The sequence below is a fragment of the Carassius auratus genome, chromosome 16 (genome assembly GCF_003368295.1).
Source record: "Carassius auratus strain Wakin chromosome 16, ASM336829v1, whole genome shotgun sequence".
Lineage (NCBI taxonomy): Eukaryota > Metazoa > Chordata > Actinopteri > Cypriniformes > Cyprinidae > Carassius > Carassius auratus.
In genome coordinates, this window is record NC_039258.1 from 12,621,663 (window position 1) to 12,648,014 (window position 26,352).

At 37.7% G+C, this 26,352-nt stretch overlaps 1 protein-coding gene across 4 annotated transcripts in view; it reads left to right on the forward strand.

Annotated features, from left to right (window-relative positions):
* The window catches only part of grb10b (growth factor receptor-bound protein 10b), a 101,996-nt gene continuing 75,644 nt past the window's right edge, over window positions 1-26,352 (forward strand). For 2 of the 4 annotated variants that reach the window (XM_026284141.1, XM_026284143.1), the window contains exons 1-2: window positions 2-124; window positions 22,213-22,326. In XM_026284141.1, the coding sequence (XP_026139926.1) occupies window positions 22,276-22,326 (51 nt within the window). In that variant the 5' untranslated portion in view covers window positions 2-124; window positions 22,213-22,275. Of the gene's footprint in view, window positions 125-1,453; window positions 1,501-22,212; window positions 22,327-26,352 lie in introns of all 4 variants that reach the window. The other 2 variants (XM_026284142.1, XM_026284144.1) reach the window with 2 other exon arrangements.

A 26,352-nucleotide genomic window follows, 5' to 3' on the forward strand; every position in this document is an offset into this window, starting at 1 on the left:
CTGGTTTGTGTGGGCGGAGATTTTGGGATCCTCCTGACAGCGTCCAGCGCGCAGCAGCACACACATACATACACACTCACACATTTACAGTGAATAAGACACGGTTGTCCTGCGCTATAGAGAGGTAAGCGATTCTTTTTTTTTTTTACTCTAACTCCTATATTTTCTTTCGAAACAAGCGTTCACTCAAAAGTTTAATATGTGAGTGTGCACTGGGAAGAAAAAGCGGGTGTAGGGTGCCCTAAAGAAGAACTTGTGAGTAAATAAGACCAGTGGGCGAGAGAGGGCTGAGAGGTGTGGCTTCTGTCCTAGAATCATAGAGAGTAAAGGCAACTTCAGTGTTGCAGCATTTAGAATCAAATACTGTAGAGCAGTAATTCAAAGCTTAATATTTAGGCTGTAATTTAGGCTTTAATGTTTTGTCAGACTGGCTTCATGTTGGTATTATATGAAATAAATGGTATCATTGGTCATATTCATTTAAATCAAAATCTGAACCGAATGATTCAGTATGAATCACTACTACTACTAAACAAATAATAATAATAATAATAAAAAAAATAATACATTCTTAGTTGCCTGTTAGCTCTTTATCGCAATGCACAGTAACATGCAAAAGCAACGCACTACCGAAAATCAGAAAATAGCAGCATAAGATCCTACTAACTAGATAAGTCTGACATGTAACGTTACAATGTGAACATTAAGGGGAGTGATGTAAGCGTACAATACACGCTGTTCTTTGGTTAACTGCATGTAATTACCTTAGTAAATGTGGTAAAACTATATTAAAAAAAAAACAATTTACAAATTTTGTATGCATATTAAGCCAAGTAATGTATGCATTACTCTCGTGTTTTTCCAAAACTGTGTGACTTTCTTTCTTCTCTGGAACATAAAATATTTTTTTTTTGAGAAATATCTTTTTTCCCTGTCCATACAATACAAATCGATGGACACTAAATTGGTTTGTTTACCACATCTATAAAATAGCTAACCTCTTTTGTTTACCATAAAAAAAAGGAAGTCATGTAGGTTTGGTACCACCCGAAGGTGAGTCAATGATGACAAACAGTTCATTTCTGGGTGAACTATTCTCTTAAACAGCTCTGATTATGTGACTGTTTACGTCAGCCATGTCAAAATGTTTAGTTAAATCAGGACAGTCTGCACTTTCATTTATAGTTGACATCAATTCTGATGACAGATGACAAATAGGTCCTATTTCATTCTCGGGAGGTTCCTCCTCTGACAGGTTGAGGCTGAAGACAAAATTTAGTCAGAGGATGATGAAGCTTTAAAGGGTGGGGCTATTGTAAGAGGAGGAGTTGTTTGGTGTGTATTGGAGAGAGTCAGCTAAGAGATACATTGTGGATACTTGCATTGGGATATTAGAGATCTTGAAGCAGAAGCAGTAATGGTAAAGCAGTCTTTTAATACTGTGTGCATTTAGATCTCTGTGACCGGACAGACGCAGGGCTTTACACACACCAGACACTGGTGAGTTTTGGTTAATCAATGCTTTTAAATGGGTCCACAATTATTTAACCCCCCATTTAAAGAGCATGACAGAGTAAAAAAGCTTTGAGTGGTGATTCATGCATGATGTAGTGCTGAAGGAGTGTGGAAGGGAGGGTTGTGTGTGTAGATAAAAGTGGGTAAGGTTCTCAGCTTATTATTTATGAATTAATACCAAAAAATCTATGTATATGTAATGTAGAAACATGAGTCATTTTCATCCTCATGGATACTGACATGTATTTAATTTCTGGCAAGCTTTGTGAGGCAAGTTGTGAACAAAAAGGTGAGTTGCTTCCTTAAATGTAAAACCGAAATACCCCTAAATTATATTCTTATTATTGAATGTCTTGAATATTATTTTGATTGTCGCTATCACATATACTGTACTTGCTTAGTTAATTGCTTGAACATACCTTTATATAGCCGATGTAATGATTACACATTAAAGGGATAATTCGCCCCAAAATAAATAGATAGACATATGTAAGGGATAATGTACGTTCACGTTTTAAAATCTTACCAGTTTGTTAGTTATCTTATAATCCATTACAGCATACAAAGAATCGTAATAAAAAAAAATGACAGAAGCTGCATTTGTATGAAATGAGAGAGCGAGTCCACAATACCAGAATGACATAATTAATTAATTGTACACCATTTTGAATCAAATTTTAATATTTTATTAGCTAAACAAATGCAAAGCTTCCACCAAGAAAAACTGTTCCTAGCAACACTACAGCGCTAACTTCCATTACCTGGATGAACCTGTCTTATCAGCTTTTACTGGTTGTTATCGGGGGGGATACCATACCTCGGAATGTTGTGACTAACCAATCAGAATCAAGTATTCCACAGAGCCGTGTGATAAAGATAGAAAGATAGCATGCTGTTGCAGACACTAGTTTGATGAATGAAGGCAATTTCAAGTGCAGCTTAAGGAAAAGTCACATACTTCAGTGTCCTGCTAGCGATATACATATTATGATAATCAGAACTTCTGTAATTGTATCTAGGATTTATGTTTTCCTTTAATACTTGAACACATTCATTTATATGGACAAAACGGTCTTGACTTAAACCAACCCACAAAAGATGCTTCCTGCAGAGGGAATTGATCATGAGCCTCATGGCCATAACTTTCAATGGCCGGTGGAGTCCATGGACACATTCCATTCTATCTTGCGTCATTTTGCTATCATTCATAGTTTCCTATACAGTGTTAATACCCCCTGGACTGAGGCGGGCTTGTGACACTATAGACCTGAGCCTGGACACTACAGTTCAGCCAGTGGAAATCCCTGCTGTTCATTCATTCAGCTCTTATGTACATTGAGTTAGTGACTCATAAGCGATGATTATGCGTACTGTGGTCAGAGCGAACTGTCCTAGAGCTTTAATGAGCCCACGTTTCATTGGATTAGGCTCTCCTGGTGCATAATGAAGTTTTATGCAACATATCATTGCATCTTTCTACCTTGTTTGTTTTGTCTTTCTCTTACTTTAGTTCTGGTTGAGATCCTCTTATTTCTGATTCTTGTATATTCTTGAAGTTTAAGAGGGACTGCATTTTTCCAACCCTACTCAAAATTTTCAAGTTTTTTTTTTCAAATGTTTTTTGTTTTTAACCAGACTGGAATTCTCCCATCTTTAGTGTAAACCTTTAATTATCAGAGTGTGAATTATTGTGAGTGTGATCCAGAGTTTATATTACTGTGATTATTATTCTTCTGCATGAAAGTTCAGTGTGTCTTATGTTGCAGTCACATTGTATTGGAATTACTGTAATTACAAGATAGCAACGCAGTGATTGTACTTCGAGAAATATACTCAACAGATTCGTTTTTGTTTCAATGATCACAACACAAAAATGGATTTGTGTGACTTGGTTATTAAAGACAGCAAATAAATTAATCATTATGTTAATTAACTGATATTCTGTATGCCATTACAAACTGTTTGAAAACAAAGCAAATGCTTTATTATCATAACCCTAATCAAATGACGTATCAAACAAAAATATGTGTTGAGGTAGGAGCTAACTGTGGAGGCCACTGACATTTTTTTTAATAATTTTTTCTAAGGAAGTTTAAGAAATAACCTAGCTTTCATATAAGTTTCAACTTGCTATTACAAGTCCAGTGAAGACCTGAATGGTTCTTTGTCAGAAATTCATAATTACAGTAATTCAGATGACGTAAACAGTTGATGTCTGGAGCAGTCAAGATTTAATTTTGAAAACATGCCAAGCAAAACCGCTTACCTTGTAGTGCAGGAATTCACTGTGTGTAATCATAATGTTCTTTCATTTTTTTTTTTTTTTTTGCTTTTAAATATTTTTTCTTTTGCATATTTTATATTTCTATAGGCTTTTTAGATACTGCTATAATTTCAATAACAAAAACACATTTGCCTGATGCAAGTTGGTGGACCGAACATTACGTGTGACAAAGTTTAATTATTGATAGTGTGCAGGTTTGTTACTTATTTTGATTTTACAAAAATTATAAAATACCATCTTATTAAAAAATAAAAAAATAATTTAAAACAAGGAAAATTAATCCTTATATGCAGCAAAACATATTACCACATAGGAAGAGCATTTCCTGTCTAGCCATTACATTCTTCTTAATTACATAAATGAATCTGTAAATTCAAATGGAAACCCTTAACTGATTGTGAAATATAGTTTGGACGTGTTAATTGCTGGAATTAAAAGAATGAACAAATTTAGCCCACCCAAACAGCAAACATGTGCACAACTATAAGAGCTTCAGTCCCATTCATCATTCAGATTGCATAAGAGCCTGTTCCTCATTGCCAGTGAATCTCTCATCCAATTAGTGATTGTCCATGTTTCCAAAAGCTTTTCTCCCTGGTTGCCCATTCAGCCATCCTGATGACATGAAGCTTTCTTATAGCGTCCTCTGCCCAGTGGCTCCAAAATAATGGAGTTGCCCATTAATAAAGAAATCAGGATGAGCAACTGAGGTGTTGTGCTGTCAACCAATGCCTCATTTAGAAGATGGACATGAAATTCATGGGCGTGCTAAATTATTCTAACCATATTATTAACATTTTATGATTCACAACTAGTTGTGATGTTTTTCCCTTTTGTTTTTGATATAACTTCTGCTGGTACTTAAAGCTATCTTTTAAAGAAAATGTTATTGCTTGTCAAGATAAATTAATGAGGTTTAAATTAATACATTCCCTGAATAAGGAAAGGTCTGGAATCTGGATTAATTTCCAATGAGTTGAAGGAACTTCTATTGTTACAAAAGTAACTGCACTCCCACTTGACCTTTATCAGCTCACTAAGCCCTGGGACCAAGAGTCTTGACACGGCAACTTGTCTTCTGTTATTTGAATAAAAGAATACACTATTCTTTTTCTCACACACCTGTGCTATTGACAAAGAAGAATATGGCTGTCAATACTGTCTACTAGAGCTGAATATATTCATGTATTCATGAAAAAAAAAAAAAAAAGATTTGATGACTGAATTTGTACCTTAGATTGCATTAAATATGCATTAAATATCTTTGATATTTGGGTCAATGTCAATGAATTTTTGTCCAGAACTGTTAATCCATTCATTAAAAATTACAAAAATACACCTCTGTGACACCTATTCTAAAAACTGACCAGAAAAAAAACCTTATTAAAATAAAAATAAACAAGAAAACTTTAATCATTTGAACTCAATCTTTCATTATAAGTAAGTACTACTACTACTTAAACAACTAACAACTATCACATATGTATGTTAAGGTCATATGTCTTTTAAAATATCTGATAATTTGAACTTTTCTCGGCAAGGCAAGATTATTTTAGGTTGTAAATGTTACGCATTGTAGCCCCTCAAAATGTATTGATATTTAACAATTTATAATATTTGTTAAAAAGACTTTTCAACTTACTGTTGTATTCACAATGTCACATAATTGTAATGTCGTTGTTGTTCCCAAACACTGACTGTGTGAATGTGAAATGAAGCCAGACATCAGTGCTCTGTTGCTATAGCAAAGCCTGTTTGTTTGGTGAGATAAAGTTGGCAAACTGCCGAATTTTTGTTCTCTTAGTATTTCTGTCTTTAAAAGCCAACGTGTATGTACAAGTATCCTGACACAGAGCTTGCTCTTGTTTAATGAAATGTTTGATTTGGATTGAGTAGTGATCTGATATCTATACTTGTCAAACATGGTGCTTTCAGAAAATTTCATCTTTTCCTTCAAGAGGTTTTGACATACCCATGAAATATGGTTGAGTGAGTCAAATGTTGTCCTACATTTGCAGCTTTGAATAACTCTCCTGTATGTGATTTTATATTTGCTTCCACCTGGCCATAACATTATGGATGTAAAATATGTGAAAAGACAGATAAAGCAACTGACCCAGATTTGGAGGTCAAAGTTAATAATGTGTTGACATAAAGACTCAACAAAATGATTAAATTCTGATGGAATTTCTTCACAGTTTCCACATATTCACTTTCATGCCAGCGTTTTTAAGCCTTAGTTCACATTCTTTGCAAATTTTAGTTTAGAATATACACTTTAGTGTTAGTGATACGTACTGATCCTGAAGATCAGTCTTTCTTGGTAAAGTTCCAGCTATATACAAAACTGTTAAACTAGCTGGTCAAGAGTGGCTTTGCAATGTATACACTTTGCTGGTTTCAATTTATACTGGGCCCGTATTCACAAAACATCTTAAGGCTAAATGTAGCTCATATCTTGCTGATTTAGGGGAAAGTCTTAAAAATAATGGGCATGTCAGTCCTAAATTTTTGTTCTAACACTATATTACAAAGCATTTTAATGCTAAAACTAGCTCCTAAATCTGTGAAACATCAGGAGTAGAGAAGAGGACTTCTAAGTCACTTAGACCAAACCACAAACTATCCTAAAATGGCTGTTTGCTGGCAGTTTGGTTTTGGCAGTTATCTCAACCCCAGATATTACTTAGATTATATCCTTGTTTACATTAACCAGTTGGGCAAGAAGTAACTGCTGTTCTTGCATCCAATTTGGTTTTCTTTTACGTTTGCATGTCTTACTGTTAGCCATGATTATTCTTCTCTGTTAATTAAAAGGCTGTTTATATTCATGTCTGCTGTTTTTTTATGTAAAGCATGTAGGTGCATGTAAAAGGCAAACAATTAGCTGAACGTATACTTGTTTAATTAGTGACTCTTATCCTACATTTTAAAAATATTATTTGAATGTGGTGATTAACATTTTTATTTTTTAATTTTATTTGAATATGGTAACATAATATTCCCATACAATATTTCTATAAATAAATCTCTGATAGAGACCCTCTCCTATCAGCCAATCACTGTGTGCACAGTTAGTATAGGTTTTGATAGAAAACTCTTAGCTAAAAACTTTTACAGCTATTTAGCTCTTAGGGGTAAGATTAATGTTTTGTGAATACGGGCCTTGATGAGTAAGTTGTTAGTAAGTTGTTCGTTTTGGACAGAGGTGGGTAGTAACGAGTTACATTTACTTGAGCAAATTTTTTGGGTAACTAATACTTTTTTGAGTATATTGAAAGATGGGTACTTTTACTCTTACTTGAGTAAATCTTTTGGAAAAAATATGTACCTTTACTTCTTTACTGTTGGCGATACTCCTCTCGTTACTTTAACTTAATGTAATAAATGTTATAAATGCTTCAGTTTATACCAAAAGCATTTATACCAATGAGAGATGCTCAATCGCGAATGATTCATTCTTTTGAGTCAATTCTGTTAAAAGACTTGATCAAACGAGTGAATAGGTTCATGAATCAGTTTGAATGATTTGTTCAGTATCCTGACGCACTACTGTTCAACAGGTAATAACTTGGGCTACATTCGATTACAGTACACGATACCTGTGACATTACTTTGTTGTACGTGTGACTTATAAGAGAAGTTGAATGCAGCTTCCAAAAGAGAAAAAAATAGCCGATTAATATTTTATTAATATTAATACATTTACACGAGTCATATCATCAGCTGCTTAATTCAGATCTGTGATCGCTTTCTGGCGCTGAGCCAGAGACAGACGCGTTTTTACAGCACTGCTCATTATAACCAATCACACACGATTCTGTTGAGCTTATGAATGCATTGGCCAATCAGAGGCGTTCAGATGAGTTATCATTAAAATTCCGGTTCTTCCTTCACTCGCTCACTGACTGAATACCTCTTTCTGGCAAATTCTCACATCAGAAATAACAAAGTGCAGACGTGTGTACGAATTGGTAAATAAGATATTGATTTCACAGTGTTAACAGTTTCAGTGATTTTAATGGGAGTTTTGAGAGTGACTGAACTCTAGACTGTCCGTAAAAATGATTTTTGATAATGTACATGTTATTTGCTCTCTTTATGAACAATGAAAGATTAGTAGCAGTTTTTATATCACATTGACTTTCAATGTTAAATTCATATTTAATATAAAGTCATGCCATAAATATAAATATGTTATGGCATGACACCTATATCTGTTAAGTAAACAGACAGATGTTCTGTAACTTAACAGATGTGAGGGGTTTTCTCTCTTCTCTGTGTCAGAGGTTATTTATCCATATATAATACATACTTTAAAATATAATTTATTTTGTGATGCAAATCCGAATTTTCATCAGCTGTTACTCCAGTTTTCAGAGTCATGATCCTTAAAAATATAATTCTAATATATTGATTTATTACCGGTGCTGGAAACAGTTTTGCTGCTTAATATTTTTTTGGAACCTGTGACATTTTGTTTAGGATTATAATAAAAAGAACATCATTGATAGTAAATCAACATATTGGAATGATTTCTGAAGGATTATGTGACATTGAAGAATTGAGTAAAATTTACTACTTTTTTATCTGATACTTTTTTACTCTTACTCAAGTAACTATTCAGACTAGTACTTTTACTTTTACTTGAGTACAGTTTTGGGGTACTCTACCCACCTCTGGTTTTTGAGATTTAGGACACTACAATTTGTGAGATTTGTTTTTATTTTAGTTGATTTGTTAGTTTAATAAATAAAAAATAAAAAATTGTATTCAGTTTGTATCTTTGAAAAAGAAAAAAAGAAAAAAGCCACCGGTTAACCCCCTCCTTATACAGTTGCGCAAAGTTGTAAAAACTGAATAACACTGTGTGCAGAATTATTAGTTAAGTTGTATTTTGAGGATTACTTTTGTTATTGAACAACAACAGTGTTCTCGGTCAATCCAAAATGTTAATAAACCTCAAACCTAAGGTTCAGCCTGATCCTGCAAGATTGTGGGCGGAGCTATATTCAGCTCGCCCATGCCTAATATGCATGTTATTGTGTATGGAGAGTAGGGTTGGGAATCAAAAATCGATTCCAGAATCAGATACTTAAGGTCAACAATTGGATACATGTTGTCAAATTAAAATTTTGATTCTACCTATCGATTCCTATGTACTTTTTTTTATCTTCAGCTGTGAGAACCTGACCCGGCGATCTACCAGGAACTTTGCTCACTAATCTAAGCACTCCAAAGTTTCGCACTCCAATGTTTGGCTACATTTGCAATCAGTGTCACAATACTTACTCAAGTAACTACTTATGTAACCATCTATAAATAGGGAAAACATGGAAGTGTTTGGTAGCTTCTAAATTCATCCCTGTTTGGATCCTAAGGAATGAACGGTGCTAATCTAAACTCTAGCATATTGGTGCATATAGCAGTACAGTGATTGAGTGCACAACACTGAGATGGGAGAGGTATGTATCAACTCATCCAAGTTGAGGGAAGAACATAGTGGAATATTGAAAAAAAAGCAGTTTTCCTTTAATAGGGAACCAGTGCAGTGTTGACAGAACCGGGCTAATATGGTCATATTTCCTGGTTATAGTAAGAACTCTAGCTGCTGCATTTTGGAATAGATGGAGGTTGTTTATTAAGTGTGAAGAACAACCACCCAATAAAGCATTAACATAATCTAACCTTGAGGTCATTAATGCATGTATTAACGTTTCTGCATTTCACATTGAAATGTAGGTCATATTTTTGAGATGGAAAAAAGGCAGTTTTACAAATGCTAGAAATGTGAATTTCAAAGGAAAGATTGCTATCAAGCAGAACACCTAGGTTCCTAACCAATGCTAAGTAGCCATCAAATCTTAGACAGTGTTATAGGTTATAACATGCAGAGTTTTTAGGACCTATAATTAACACCTGTTTTTTTCAAAATTTAGCAGTGAGAAATTGCTCCTCATCTAGGTGTTTATATCGACTATGTATTCCGTTAGTTTTTCAAATTGGTATGATTATGATTTTGTTCATGGTTTCAGCTCCAATAAATGGTTTGCAAAAAAGAGACACAGGATAAATGTTTGATATTATTATTTATGTACATTGGAATCGAAACTGGGAATTGAAAAGAATCTGATACCCAGGTTTCTGGGTATTTTTAAGTGGGCGGTATCTGATAGCTGTGTCCAGCCCTCTAGTGTTTTGGTCACGGCTTACATCGGGATTTGATCTTGGACTGATGATATTTATGATTTTGCTCTTAGTGAATTATTTACTGATGGCCCGGCTCTCTCTCTCTCGTGAGCTCCTGGTCAATGACACGGTGCATCGCTAGCTTTCTGGGGGACTGACATAGATTGGGGACTTCCTTAGTAAAGTCCCGTTGCATTGAGCCCTCTCCTGGAGTGATCTCCTTTCCTAGAGCCTAGCTTTCTGAGTATAGCTATGTGATTGCTCCCCAGTGCTATCTGCTCTGCTAGGGTTGTAAGCAGATAGCTCACTCTCTGTGGTCTGGGTAGTCTAAGATGGTCCCCCTTATGGTAGCCCCTTCCTATGTACGTAGCTATCTGTGGGTAGCTATTTGCTCGCTCAGTGATTGCTCCCCTGCTAATGGTTTTAAATAGTGGTCTTCTTAAGCCCTTACCTAGACAGTACTATCTCCCCTGCTAGGGTTGTATGTAGAAAACCCACTCTCTGTGGTCTTGGCATCTTTGGAGGAAGGTTTTCCCTGGCTATCTATGGTTATGGTATGGTTATTCTGGTCTACAAGCCTTCATAAGACCTTAAGGACATAACTATCTGAGGATAGCTGTATTCTAGCTCAGAAGTTATTTCTCCTTAGCATGATTTAAGTAGCTACCTTTGAGATCCTTTAGAGGCTTTCTAGTTAGTCTCTTCAGTGGTCTTGTGTATCCAGGCTTATATGGCTCACATAGCATAGCTATTTGAGGATAGATGTGCTCTTGGGTGGGCATTCTCCTTGATCTAATTGGGTTTCCCATTTCTGCCATTCCTGTGGCATCATTGGCATGGCCTTTTTCTGAGGAATACGCCTTGGCACAGCATGGTTGCATATTGTTCCTCAATGCCCCCAAGGGGGTGTAGCATCTCGTTCCCTCTCAGGGAGCCATGTACATGCATAATCTGAGACATTTTTTCATAAATGCAGAAAACGTACCACTGTCCATCTTCAATCTGAAAAGGTCCAACAAGCTCATCTTTAATAAAGTGGAGCTCTGTTTCCATTACTGATCCAGCCATGGTCCTATCCATCCGGTTCATCAAGAGTCACTCTTAACTCATCAGTCCCTAAAACCGTTGAAAAATCTGTCTTTAGTTATTTCTTGGCCAAGTCTTGATGTTTCTACTTATGTGTCATGTTCAGTGCTGGTTCGGTTTTGACCTTGTCTTCAACCATGTCTCTGAGCACTGAAAAACTTGTGCCTCTGGGCACTTCAGGTAGGTTGCAGTTCTGCAATATGACAGCACTGGTTTGATAATGGGATCCTGGAAGATTGACATTTGTTCCTTCCCAAATCTCTAGCAGCTGATATGCTTAACCTTTTGATGCACATCATGGGTCCAAAGTGACTGGACATTTTTTTGCAATAAATGTATTTCTTCATTCAGAATTACAGGAATTCCTCAATTAACTTGTTTTTGATCATCACAAATCTTTATTACTTTTTAATCACTACCCACTCTAATACACAACATGGGTCTAAAATGACCCGTATTCTTTTCCTATGATATTTCAGTTATGGATAACTGTTTCTTTGCTGAATATCTGAAAGAAATGTTCTTATATAATTTATTATTCCAGATAGTCTTTAAATATGTTTTTTTTTTTTACATCAAAAGATCATTGTTTATTTGTCCTTTCTTCACTTTATAAAAAAAGGAGGAACATATTTACTGCAGAAAACCATTCACCTGCCACACATTTCACAACACAACTTGGCTGCTTTTGTATAAATTATACATTTAGTCTTATTTTATAATTTTATAAATAGGTTAAAACCATGCACACTTGTAATCTTGAGACACAGATTCAGTCTTTATGCAATGTGCACTTGAAATTGCAGATTTTGCAGGTTTTTAGTTTTTTTTTGTTTCCAGCAGAAATTAGACTAGTACGTTTATTGTCCCACATGCTATATCTCCATTACTATTTGAAGACTAACTGATTTCTCAGACCTGGTTCTCTTGTCGACCATTTAGAGTTTTTTTTTTTTGTTTAGTTTTTTTTTTTTTTTTTCAGTAAGAATGTTCTCTACTCTTTCCAACTTTCCCTTCATTATAGGTTTTTCAGTACCTGATTTAAGGAAGCATCCCTCAAAGAGCAGGCTTCACTGCCATGACTTTTGATTGTTCAGGTATGCCTAGGTTTAACAAAACACTTTTTAGTAGCTTTCATCTTCATGCACTGTTCTTGATTGATGCTCCAATGTGTGGAGACTTCTAGATGACTCTTGATGGCCTTTATTTCAATGCCTTTCTTTCTAGGACACTCAGCCTTGGACTATTGCTAGTTCTATGGGGATGTTGTGACCTAATGGTTAGAGAATCTGACTCCTAACCCTAAGGTTGTGGGTTTGAGTCTCGGGCCGGCAATACCACGACTGAGGTGCCCTTAAGCAAGGCACTGAACCCCCAACTGCTCCCCGGGCGCCGCAGCATAAATGGCTGCCCTGCTGCTCCAAGTGTGTGTTCACTGCTGTGTGTGTGCACTCTGGATGGATTAAATGTTGAACATGCATTCTGTGTATGGGTCACCATACTTGGCTGTATGTCACGTCACTTTTTTTCTGGGTAGATTCAGTCATTCCACATAGTGCTTAGCATATATAACTTTACTGGTACTCTTGAAGCATATAATTTGAAGATTTCTTGTGTAGTGGACAGCTCATTCCAGGGCCCAGTTTACTATAGTGGACAAAGGTTTGCTACATTTTGATTGGATCTTGGTGGACTAACATAGGCAAACTGTACAACACCATCAGATAAAGATGCCAGGACAACAGCTAGACACATCTTAGAGGGCAAGAAGAAGACCTTTGTTACAAAGCCCGAGGAGGACAGGACTTCCTATTGGCCAAAATGCAGTTTCTGCTCTTCACACACCAACAGACTCATTTCTAAGGTTTTGTGCCTGTGATTGACATACAAATTCCTTAGGACTTCTGGATGCAGCTGTGGTGACTGAAATAAAGAGAGATCACAGAGATCGATTCATAACTATGTTCTCAAATCTTAAACTGATGTAAAGTACAACACACACATTTCATACTTATTCAGAAAGGTATTCTCAGTGACAGCAATGTGTGATGCAACATCTCACACAAACTCAGTTTTTAATAGACTAATGAATGCATTCATGACAGTTCAATCTTTTTCCATCACGTTTAGACTTAATGTGTTCGTAACATTGCCAAATAACTTCATGTTTGAACTATGGAAAAAGTTTCACAGGAGGAAAGAAGGGTGGGCCACATTGTGTCCCCCAATCTGATGGAAGAAGCCAGTCACAGCCTGGAAATGGAGAAGCGCCAGATTGCATTCTCCTCCTCATCAGAAAGAGATAAAGGTACCTTCCCAAAAGACAGTCTTTGTACTGAGTCTGAGTCCCGTGAGGGAAGAGGCAATAACAGCTACACAGTTCTGAGTCGCAGTCTTGTCAAGGAAGATACTGTAACAGACTGTAACAGTCCTGTTACCAGGAAGGTAGCAACAGATATCTCTGTTCTGAGTCTTTCATCCTGAGAGACAATAACAGATTGCTAAAGCCCCTGGCCCATGAGGGAGGAGGCAATAATATAGGCAATACTGTATGGTTTTGAAGTCATATTACAGGTATAGTTTAAGGTGTCTTAAATGGGAAATACTTATATTTGCTCATATCATTTTTTATTTATTTTCTAAAATGTGTAAATGTTTTGATTCTAGACTTTCCAACTCCAAGGTTCACACAAAAAAAGTGTTTATATTAATATAAATAATATATAAATAAATGCCCCTTTGCTTCTGGACACACAGCTGGACAGAGCAGCTCACATTCTAGCGTCCCTCCCAACCAGGCATTTTTGCTGTCCCTCTCTCTTACTTCCAATCTCACTCTTTCTCATTTTTTATTGCTGTCCTATTTTTAGCTCGTCTCTCTCATCGCTGCACTTTGCCCTACAAATCAATGCATGCCATTTTGCGGCTCTCCTCCCAGTACCCTATGTGGAAAGAATTCGCTTCCAACATTCCTGAGGAGATGGTGCTTTTTGGATATTACATGGGTATGTTGGAGTGGTCTAGAATTGAAATCTTTCCCAGTAATACAAAATGATCACAGTATGAAGAGTTGATTATGTTGTTTACATATAACAATATAGTGAAATCTGCATGCTGTGATCATTTTATTTAACTGGGATAATTTATTTTAGATTATATATATACACACAGTATGTGTGTGTGACCCTTAACCACAAAACCAGTCATAAGTAGCACAGATATTTGTAGCAATAGCCAACAATACATTGTATGGGTCAAAATTATAGATTTTTTTATTTTTATTAAAATAATAATAATAATAATTAGGCCATTAAGTAAAGATCATGTTAAGATGTTTTGTCAATTTCCTAACGTAGATATATCAAAAATTATTTTTTTGATTAGTTATATGCTTTGCTAAGAACTTCATTTGGACATCTTTAAAGGCGACTTATTTATTAATTATTAATGTCTTTACTGTCAGTTAAATGTGTCCTTGCTGAAAAAAATGTCTTTATGATCCCAAAATTTGGAACAGTATATTTTGCTCATGATCTGTTTTACGAAGTGATATGTTACTGTATGTGGAATCAATTTTCAATTTGAATAGCTAAGTAAAGACCACACTTTGTTTGGTTACTTCAATGGTTAGCTGTTTTTATTCTGAACGGATGGTGGGGTCTATAAATAACCAAAACATTTTCGTGTATGCCCCATTTAGTAAGAAAGAAAATATTTAGCCTGTAGAATGCAAGGAATTTAGGAGGGTTGCCAAAGCACCAAGTACGTTTGGAAGTTAACATACAGTATATCTCAATGGAAGTGGAGTTATTGCAGTGAGCCGAATTTCTACCTTTCCCATTATCAGTATTCCCCAATATGATAATTTATTCCATGCATTTTGGCCTAATTTCTGGAATGTATGAAAATATTCTTTTTGCACAGGTCATCTTGTATTAAATGGCTGTGTATGTTTAAAAAATGCTTTTGTGGCGTTCAAGTGCCACATTCCATTTCACTGTGTGTTTTCCCTTAGTACCATGTATCTCTCTGCATATTTTAGGATATAGTTGTGATGTTTTCTGAATTAAAGGATTTAGTGTTCCATTCCTGCTCGATGTCATGGATGAATATAAGCCGTGAGATTTGCTTTATAATGTGAGAACTGAGTATTACTGAGAGACATGCTGTGAATGTGCAGATGTGTTCGAGAAGAGTGGAGTTGAGTTGCAGGCAGGTTCTCTCACTCTCTCTGTAGCTTTAGATTGCGTAATATGGCATGCCACTTCCCTCCCTCCCTTCCCACTGACAGCCTTGCATTACGCAGTGGTTTTATGGACTCTGACAACCACACGGAGAAGCTGAAATTTTCTCTGGGGCTGAAGACAGCCCTTGTGGAACTCTGTCATCAGTCTGAAGGTATAGCTGCTAGTGTAAAATACTTGTCATGTTATTTCACCAAATGGTAGAAATCATTCATAACAAAGTAAACTCAGCCTGGTCATTCATTAAGTCCAGGTGTTATGCATGGATATTTCTCAAATGAAGCAAGCACAGAACAGAAAGATTGTTTTAGTTTTTTTTTTATCTTAAAAAAACAAACAAACAAAAAAACAAAAACTTGATTTTATGCTCAGTCAATACAAAACTTTAGCAGTGTAAAAAAAGAAAAATGAAATATATTAACAACTAGTTTAAAACAGACAGGTAGATAGGCAGGTAGGTAGATAGATAGATTTATTTTCTTCCATCTTCAAGTCGCACAAAAGAAGAAGTTCAGGGGAACTATTTTTACTTTTTCAATAAGGATTTACTTTAAATAGCTGGTGGCTGGTCAATATCCCAAAGGCTTGGCCTTTGCCTTTGCTTCAGGGCTTATCACTGCTAGATATTAAAGCTCTCCTTTTACTGTGTAAGCACACATGAACTTCTTACCACAGTGTCCAACAAACATTTCATGCCGTCATAGCTCACTCTACAATTCAGCTTTTGTGCTTGGACAATCTGTAGAACAAACAAACAAGCCACACACAGAGAGCTGTAGAGTTCAAGGTAGAGAGTATATTCTCTTTACATTCTTCTGTGCATCTATACCTAGTTTTTGTTAAACATAACCAGCACAACCAGCTCCATATGTATATAGCCTTTTAGACATACTAAACATTCTCAGTAGCCCACCTGGTACAGCATTTCACATGCGATACATTTTAGCACTACTATCTTGATACTACTTAGTGATGCAATGTGTAAAACAACCAAGATAATAAAATGCTGCCAGATTCACATTCATCTTTTTTAGATAAAACAGAACTTGCTTTTAGCACAGCTCACTGGGCATATCATTTTAAAGTTGTTGCAAAAATTAAAATATTGTCAATGTAGTCCATACAACTTGAGTGCCATATTCCATTTGGTTGCTGTAAAACTGTCTACAAGGTTAACACGGCTTAAGTGCTTTGACCTTTGACACTTTAAACCGGATTCTTTAGAAACACCAACAAACAAAGCAGCTCAATTCCACCAACCACCATGCTAAAATATAAAAGATAATACAGTAGTATTATTTTTTTCCACCCTTTATGATGAATTAATGTTGAGGCTGTTTGCCATGTCACACCTGAATTTGTGACCAACTTCTTGGCTCTTCTTACTGTGTGATTTCAGTGCTAGCTGCTCTACATGGCTCAGTGCTATATCTACTCATGCAAGCCTGAGTTTGACTATTATTTTAATGGAATTTACTGTATGATTTATCAGTGGTTAGTTTAACTGAATCAAGTTGGGAATTGTGTTCTTATGGGGATAAAATTAATGAAAATGATTCATACAGTATGATGAAGAGATTTCATGAACAACGTGTTCTGTTCTGAACTCTTTGAAGCATCATACTTTTAGATTAATGCACGTTCAATGGAATAGCATTGTTTAACAACTAGTTTAAAACAGACAGGTAGATAGGCAGGTAGGTAGATAGATTTATTTTCTTCCATCGTCTTAGTTAAAAAAATCATTCTGTTTAGAAGATGAATGAGATTTGTATTGTTTTGGAATGACTTGAGGGTGAGATTATTATTATTTTAATTTTATTTTTTATTTTTGGGTGAGCTTAGCTAACACTTTAAGGTATTCAAATATATGACTTTTTCTCATAACAATGACCAAGCAATTTCCCAAAACTTTGGTTGAATATTCTTTCATTTGTAATTTCAATTTTTTTAGTTTGTAGTTTCTACTTCAAAAATACTTTTTCTGTTTTTGTATGTTTCAAAGTTAGTTGCAGACAGACTGTACCTATGTTACTCAATTTGTGTCTCCTTTTCAGAACCTTAAAAAAAATGGGGCCCTTACTTTTCCCTTAGAGACAGATGCCTGCTGAGGTGTTGCTGGCTCCCCCAGTTCTTCTTTTTAGCTCTATAGCTGACTGAACCAGGCATTGAGAGATTGAGGAGTGCGACTCAGTTCTCAGCAGGCTTCTGAATACTGATTCTGATTCAGGCACACTGAATGAAATTAGATACCAAAAAAGGAGCTGTCAGACCTGCGTGGTCCGGAGGTCAATCATATGATTAAATGTGATGACATCATCCCCTGGGGCTGCCCACTCTTTTGTTGCAGGATTGGACACTGTGAAACATGCAGACCTGACTCCATTATGTAATTGCAGGGGCCAAAAACAGGGCCTCTAAGAACATCAATAAGGGTTCTGAAGAAGGAACCACTGTCAAACTAGAAATTGAACAAATACACACACAAAAACAACCACAGTCAAGCTTGTCTATTATTTTATATATTATAAAGCACATAATATTTAACTGATGTATTCAGCTTTATACTATGAACAGTTGTCATTTGCTAGTTTGTTGTGTGAGAATACTATGCTGCTTTTTTTCTTTACTGTTAGCAAACCCCCAGAATACTAGCAACCGCATAGTCATTTCCTGGTAAGCATTACTTGATTCAGTACATACAGGAAGCATGTGACACAATGATGTTGTCTTGGCGAAGGACTGCACACACACAGAGACAGCGCTGGGAGAGGCTATTTATCACCAGATTGCGTAAATCAGTGGAAAATGAATAGAAATAATGATTCTGTCAGAAGAAATATGAAGTAAACACGAGTAAATATATCGAAATATCTCCATGTGCATGCATCTTTGGACTATAAACCCTTATTGATGCTGTTCAGTGAATCTATGTGAACACAAATAAATCGCTGCAGATGTGACTGAATATGAATGAGTGGTGAATTTCCATAAAAAATGTGACATAAAACGGATTTATATAGCATCACAGTCCCGCCCACAGCTGGTGCCGGAAGTAAAAATTCAATGCAATATCTGCATTGACATTTGGGGTATAAGCCATAAAAACGTAACCATACATGGTAGACTTAAAACCAGCTACAGCTGTACTAAGCGATAGTGTATGCTCATATAAACGCAAAAGGATCATGGGGCACTAACCTTGTTTTGATATAAATGCCTTTTATTAGCGATGTCTTGGCTAAGTACTTCATTACCCACAATCCTGAACAATCGCACAATCCCACAGTGATGCATCTGATTGGTGGAGCTCGTGTAACCGTCTGGTTAAACCCCGCGAAGGTCCGTGAAGACAGAAGATCATTAATAAAAAATAAAAAAAACGTTGCGTTTTTGCACGGTAGACTTATCAGTACAATCATGATCTCCTTGCCATGAGAGTTTTGCAGGGAGGTTGGTAACTTAGCTAGGCTACTGTAGCCTTCATATGGTGTGAGTCATATCAAGCATTTTATAATGCCACTGTCAAAACAATATTTAGCCTAGGCATACCTTTTTGTGCATTTACTGAACATTTGTGTAATGGCAATGACATGTGTTGGCGACTGAGCAGTGATTGCAGTCAGGTAACGTTACAAAGCTCTGCACCATGAAACTGACGTTATTGTTAACCACTTTCACACACGCACATATATAAAATACACGATGATAAATATAAAAATCAATACACAATACCTATATAAAACACTATTTATTTACACGATTGTAAATTCACTACATTCACTATATAAAATAAAATTCACTGGAGGAAAAAGTTTGCGCGAGCGGCCGTCATCAGATTTGGAAGTCGCTCAAAAGGCTCGTTCGCGGCTGTGGGCTTCAGTCGAATTCAATGAGGCGCGGTGGTTTATGGGATGAGTAGTTCCTGCGCTCGAAATGAAAATATGTACACAGTCTTGTACCTTTGACTTTTTTTGGATTTTCTCTTAATTTTTTCACTCGAAATTATATGTTATATGCTTATGAGTTCAGTCGTAGCTGGTTATCCTCACACATGCTCTAAAACTCTTTAGATACGGATTTTTCTGAAAGTCAATGGGAGAAATGAATGGGAAATTTACTTCCGGCACCAGAGCTCTCTCCAGCTGTGGACGGGACTGTGATGCTCTATTATTTTGCACTCCTGACATAAATTACTAAATAACTGTCACTGCAACAATGTTTTATCGAAACATTGGTCAAATTTTGAAGCTAGAGTCTTTAAACTTTTGAGTGATGCACAGTTTCTCCAGATCAAGTAAAAGAATGATGTTTAACTCCTATTTGAGCTCTTTAAATCCAGATGGATTCTGATAGTTCCCTTCCAGTCGGTCTCTCTCGACATTACGTCAGTGACCAACAAATTGACACATCGCTTCGATAGACAAATCTACTTTGGAGTGTAAACTTAACGAGCCAATGCATTGGCATGCAGTTATTGCATCTAGCTGTTGCTGATCACAGCGTGAGTATATTAAGGCAGCAGGTGCAATACATACCGTCTTTTTGCATCGGAGCCAGCGACAACCTCGTTCTGCTCCATCCAAGTGTCTTTAGTGAGCTATGAGTTCAACATGTTCTAGGAAGCTTTTGATGTTGGTGGTATGGTGCTTAAGTGGTGGTCATTCCTGTGTTGAGTGGGTTGGGCACTTCAGGTTGCACTACCCCCTATTGTGCTGCAAGCGGCCATTCTCCTCTGCACCTTAGCACATAAAGGAGCATTTCCCTAAAAGAGCAATTTCTCTAAAAAAAATAACAAGCAATTTCTCTTAAAAGCAATAACGAGCGCGTCTTTGTAAAGACGACAGATCGTCCTTATAAGGATGCCGTTTCAACCATGCGTTTCTGGGTACGGTCGTTAACTGGCCCTGGATGATGGTCACGATTGCTGCCTCAAACAGACCCCGCAGAGAACCAACCCTCTGGGGACCATCACTACTCTAGCACCTCCGATCCAGTGAAGTGACCCATGGAACGTGCTGGACCCTCTTCAATGAATGTACCAGTGGTATACAGTGGACCTCCCCCTAACCAGATGTCGTTCTCAGCATCGGAGGGAGAGCTCTTTGAGGAATATTCTGCTGCACTGCTGTCCTCCGGTGATGGTGGCAATGACTTAATTGCCTAGAGTTGTCTGGTCCAACTCCATGTCTGGTTCCTGGATGGGATGCGGAGGTTCTAGGTGACCTACCCAAGGAGGCAGCGAACACCATCACTTGCTGCCTTATTATACTCACGCTGTGATCAGCGGCAGCAATAATTGCATGCCAATGTGCATTGGCTGTTTTAGTTTACACTCAAAGTATATTGGTCTATCAAATTGATATCTCAGTTCGTTGCTCACCGACGAGACATCTCCATTCCCTCCTTGAGGGAACAAGGGTTACAATGCATAAACAACATGTTCTCAATGATTTTATGGTTTTATAAGCTTAAAAAAAAGAAAAAGAAATCCTCGTGAAAGGGATTCCAATGATATTGTTGCTCAATGTCTAGGGTGACCAGATTTCTCATGTTAGAATATGATACGGGTGGGCAATATAACCAGGGTATAAGATTTTTTTTTTCATGATATCTATTTGATATATATATATATATATATATATATATATATATATATATATATATATATATATATATATATATATATATATATATATATATAATTATTTTTGTTAAATAAAAAAAGAACAGAAGCAAATCACAAACCATAAGACAAATTACGATAGAGATGCAAATGAAATAAACTTGTTTTTGATGAAACGAGAGTGAGTCTGGGATACCAGGATGACATAATGAAATAATTGTACAGTTTTAATAGCCAAACAAACGCATAGCTTCCACCTAAAAATAGTTAAAGCAAGAGTACAGCGCCGACTGCTGTTACCCGGATGAGCCTGTGTTATCTGCTTTTACCGGTTGTTACTCTATGTAAGGGATTTATATCCAGACGGTTGTTCTCTCAGAATAATTCAACGTGATTCTGTCTAACTGCCTTCACTAATCTTCACAGTTAATCCGTAATGAGTTGTGATTGGATGGTAATTATTTCTACGATGGGCTTGGTTACCTTTGATTAGGCGGTTCTCATGTGACCAAGATCTCTGATAACCCAGTCATAAAGAAATTTTGGACAAAACATGATATTTTCGTAATAAGTCTGGAAATTAAAAATAGAGATAGAATACAGGAAAAACGGGACTTCTGGTCACCCTATCTATGACTTTATAGTTGAAGCTGTTGTATAGATCTATTCTCATAGAACTAGCACAAATATTAAAAGTTTAGAGCTATAGTTATCAACTGGTGTGAATGAATCATCATTTATCATTGGTGTGAATGTGTCTCAAAAGTACAAAGTTTTCTGTGAACTCTAGTTGTGCCTTCTTATTTTTCTGTTTCGAAATGGTGAAGCAGCAAAATAAATGCGTATGTTTAAGCTTGCTAGACTACATAATCTTACCCTCTGAAAATAAGGTACCATTATATGAGTGAAAATATATAATTTTGGTCTCAGTGGAAATGTTCACTATTTGGAGCTCCGTATGATCTGTTTGTTTAACATCTTCCTTCTCTCCTCACATTGCAAGCAAAGTTGCTTTCCAAGTGCCTTGAGTTTTAAGAAGACAACCTAGAGAGTGTTTCATGCACCATCTCTGTGTAGCTTTTGGTCAGCTCAGATTCTGTATTTCCCTGCTTTTATTCTTATGTTGTTTACTAACCCTGTGGATTGGGTTAAGAAGTGCCCTGTGCTGTATTGGTAGCAACTACTTAGACTCAACTAAGAAAGAGATTGCTTTTATTTTACCTTGAAGAATCATTTGATGTAATATTTTTGTTTTGGTTTAATTTCAGACATTTCCTCATCTTATCTGAAGTGGATGTGATATCAGAGAGAGACATTACAAAGTGTGTATCATGGCTGTGGCCGGATGTCCAGATTATTTTCTACACCATCCAAATTACCAGGTATTTGTTTTGTTCTTTTTCTATTACACTGTTTACCCAGACTCTTCATGGTTATTGTCATTGTAAGATATTTTTATTCCAAAACCACTATACAATATGTTTATAATATGCCTTAAAAAAACAAACTGGAAAAGTTATTGCAGTACCAGCCAGTTTAACTTTAGAATTGTATTTAGTATTTCATTTTTAAAGGAATTAGTAATTACATTATTTCAAAACTACATCAGAGTCATATGGCAAGTACATTTGTTTGGAGTATAATAATGTAAGTAGTAGTATTATTTACTAAAGCAGATCATTGTGAAGAAATGGCAAATGTTAATGACAGTGTAATGTTTTGGGCTTTTGTTTAAACTGACCTTTTTATTTTAAAGATATATACAGTAAGCATGCATTTACATGTATTCTTAACCAAGTTATGAGAGGCTGTGCTATATTATGAATATTGTTGCATCATTTTATGAATCCATTTCTTCATAATATTTAAGACATCATTTATAATTAAATGTTTATTTATTAATTTATATACATTTAGTGCCTTCCGTCTTCTTCCTTTTTGATGTTTTTTTTTATTATTATTATATTATTGTGTTCTGTAAAAATGTATCAAGGTTACGCATGTAACCATGGTTCCTTGAGGGAATGAGATGCTGCACTGAAAACGCTATGGAAAACACTATGGGGAATGCCTTTTGCGTGAGCGACTCTGAATATGGTGTGCAATCTGTCCAATGGAAGGGCATGACTTCACGGGCGGGGTAATGTAGCGACCAAGAAGCTATAAAAGCATGTGCTTCGCAGCTGGCATCAGCTTTGAGTAGAGAAACAAGCGCTGACAGGGGTGCTGGGAGTATGGGATCAAGACACAGCTCGATTTCCTGAAGAGGAACGTCTCAACGTTACACATGTAACCATGGTTCCTCGAGGGTTACGAGAAGCTGTGTCTTGAAAATGCTATGGGGAACGAGGTGCCAATGCCACCAGACTTCCAAATCCCTGCCTAGTCTGAAGAGCACAGCTAAGGTGAGAGAACAGAAAAGCCAGGAGTGGCTCGCATATCTAGATCATAAAATCTCACCAAGGTTGAGGGCTTAGACCACACCTCAGTGTTGCAGATGTCAAGCATGGACACACCTGCTAAGAAGGCCTTATGAATACCCCGTGTAGAGTGAACCTTGACTCCTATCGACAAGGGGAGACTAGAGGACTCATAAGTCAGGTTGATAGCCTCAAGTATCCAATGACTAAGGGTCTGTTTAGATGCAGAAAGGCCCCTCTTGTGGGGACCATATCACACAAGCAATTGGTCTGACTTGCTTCACAGGGCAGCTCTTAATCAAGTAAACTTTGTCCTGGTCGACTCACAAAAGGGAGGAGTGCACAATGCCTCCAGCACTATAGGTTGAGGTGTGACAAAGGGAACCTTTGGAACATAACCCCCTCGGGGGTACAGAAATGCTTTGCCAATGCAGGGCGCAAAGACAAGGTAAGTAGGGGCCACTGAGAGGGCCTGAATATCTCCAACTCTCTTTAGAGAAGTAAGGCAGTCTTAAGGGTCAGATGTCGATCTGATATATCTTGGCTTGTAGAAACTTCAGAACTGTACTGACTGGGCAGTTAGCAGGGTCAAGCTGGTGGTCTCTGCACCATGGTGAAGAGTTTCCAACTCAGGGCGTAGAGTTTCCTTGTTGAGGAAGCTCTGGATTGGACTGCCTTTAACTGTCATTTTGCATTATTGACACACTGTTTTCCTAATGAATGTTGTTCAGTTGCTTTGACGCAATGTATTTTGTTTAAAGCGCTATATAAATAAAGGTTGACTTGACTTGTATTGGAGGATGGTCTCAACAACCTTGGTTGAGAGACCAGATGCTATAAGCTGTGCCCCCTCAGGGGCCACACCCACAGTTTCCATAACTTCGGGCGAGGGTGGATTATCGTTCCCTGCGCCTTTGAGAGTAGATCTGTCCTGATAGGAATCTCCCATGGAGAGCCTTCGAGGAGTGAGATCAGATCTGAGAACAGTACTCTGCCCGGCCAGAATGGGGCCACTAATAGAAGACAGACCCTGTCCCAGTGTACTCTAGGCAGAACTCCCGGGAGCAGAGCAATCAGGGGAAAAATGTGTACAGACGAAGCCTCCATTTGCCCGGGCAAATGTCTCGACATGATGTCTGTTCCTACATTGAGATTTCCAGGAATATATACTGCTCTAACTGAGAGGAGTTTGTCCTGGGACCACACAAGGATCTGCTGCGCCAGGGGTCGCGAACGCAGACCTCCTTGGTGGTTGATCACAGATGTGTTTTCGGTGCGCACCAATACATGGTGACCTCTCAGGTCTGTGAGGAAATATTATAATGCTGGATACACAGCTAGCATCTCTAGACAATTGATATGCCATTTCAGATGGCGACCACTCCACAGACTGCAGGCAGGGTGGCCACTCATGACTGCACCCCACCCTGACAGCAAGCAGTTTCGGTCCAGATTCGGCCCACATCTGGCCCGCATGGATTTCATGCGGGCCAGATGTGGGCCGGATTTGGGCCAACATTATGTTACTGTCTGGGCAGCCAGTGAGGGACACGTCCATCGCTAGCGTTACACGGCGACAAGGAGCTCACATCACCAGGCCCTGATTCAAGAAACAAGGTTTCTTACACATGTCTAAGGCACGGAGGTATCACCGCATTACCTTGATATTTTGAAGTGGATTCCCCCTCTGGGAAAATCCCTTGGTCTTGAGCCACCACTGTAGGGGTCTCATGTACAGCAGGACAAAAAGTATCATATTGGATGCAGCAGCCATCAGATCTAACAATGTCTGAAACTGCTTGATATCGAGTGACTGGCCTTCTCTGACTCTCTTGACTGAAGTGAGGATTGACTTGATATGAGCAGGGGTCAGACGTGCTTGCATCGTGGTCGAATCCCATACTACGCCTAGATAAGTGATTCTCTGTAATGGAGAAAGTACACTTTTCTTGGTGTTCAGTCTCAAACCCATGTGGGCAAGAATGACGTCTCAATGTCGAACCACCATCTGTTCTGAATGAGCTCAAATCAACCAATCGTCGATATAATTTAGTATGTGGATTCCCTGCAGTCGCAGTAGAACCAGAGCCGGATCTACACACTTCGTAAACGTGTGGGGTGAGAGTGCAAAAGTACTCGATATTGGTATGTTTTGACCCCGAAAGCGATCCTCAGAAACTTCCTGTTTTGTGGAAGGATGGAGGATTGGAAGTATGAGATCTTTGAGATCTTTCATGACAAATCAGTCCTCTGACCTGATTTGAAATACAACATGCTTGATGGGGAGCATTTTGAACTTCAGTCTCATAACTGAGCGATTTAACATGTCGCAGATCTATGATCGGACGCAACCCCCCTCCCCCCCCCATCCTTCTTAGTAACTATGAAATACCAGCTGTAAAACCCGGATTCCCTGTCTTGAGGAGGGACCACCTCGATGGCCTCCTTCCTAAATATGGAATTCATTTCTTGTTCCATAACCAGAGGCTGCTCGGGTCCGACTAACATCCGGATAACCCTGTTGAATCTCGGCAGTGGAGAGCTGAACTGAATATGATAGCCATTTTCTACTGTGTGCAGGACCCATTGAGATACCTTTGGCTGTAGTTCCAAGCTGCAAAATATCTACTAAGGGAATCAGTTTCTCGGGACTGACCTCTGGTGTTATTTAGGCAGCTAAATCGGTGCCTTGAAGCAGAGCACCAGCAGGAGGCACCCGATCTAACTGTTTTTGTGACCCCCAAAGGGGTGGCGAGCCTCTCAGTTCCACTACTCTCGCAGGAGGAAGAGACTGAGAGCAGCGCTCGCTGGAAGCTGCTGTGTCCTGGAGCTCTGGCAGGGTTAGCAGACCGAATTCTCAAGGGAACTGAGGCTAGACGGGCAACGTGTGATGTGGTGTACCCTACTGTACCCCAGTAGGGGCCGACCTTTGAAGTCCTGAGCCCCCCATGTCAGGACTTCTTGGCCAAGGACTACCTAGCTTCAATG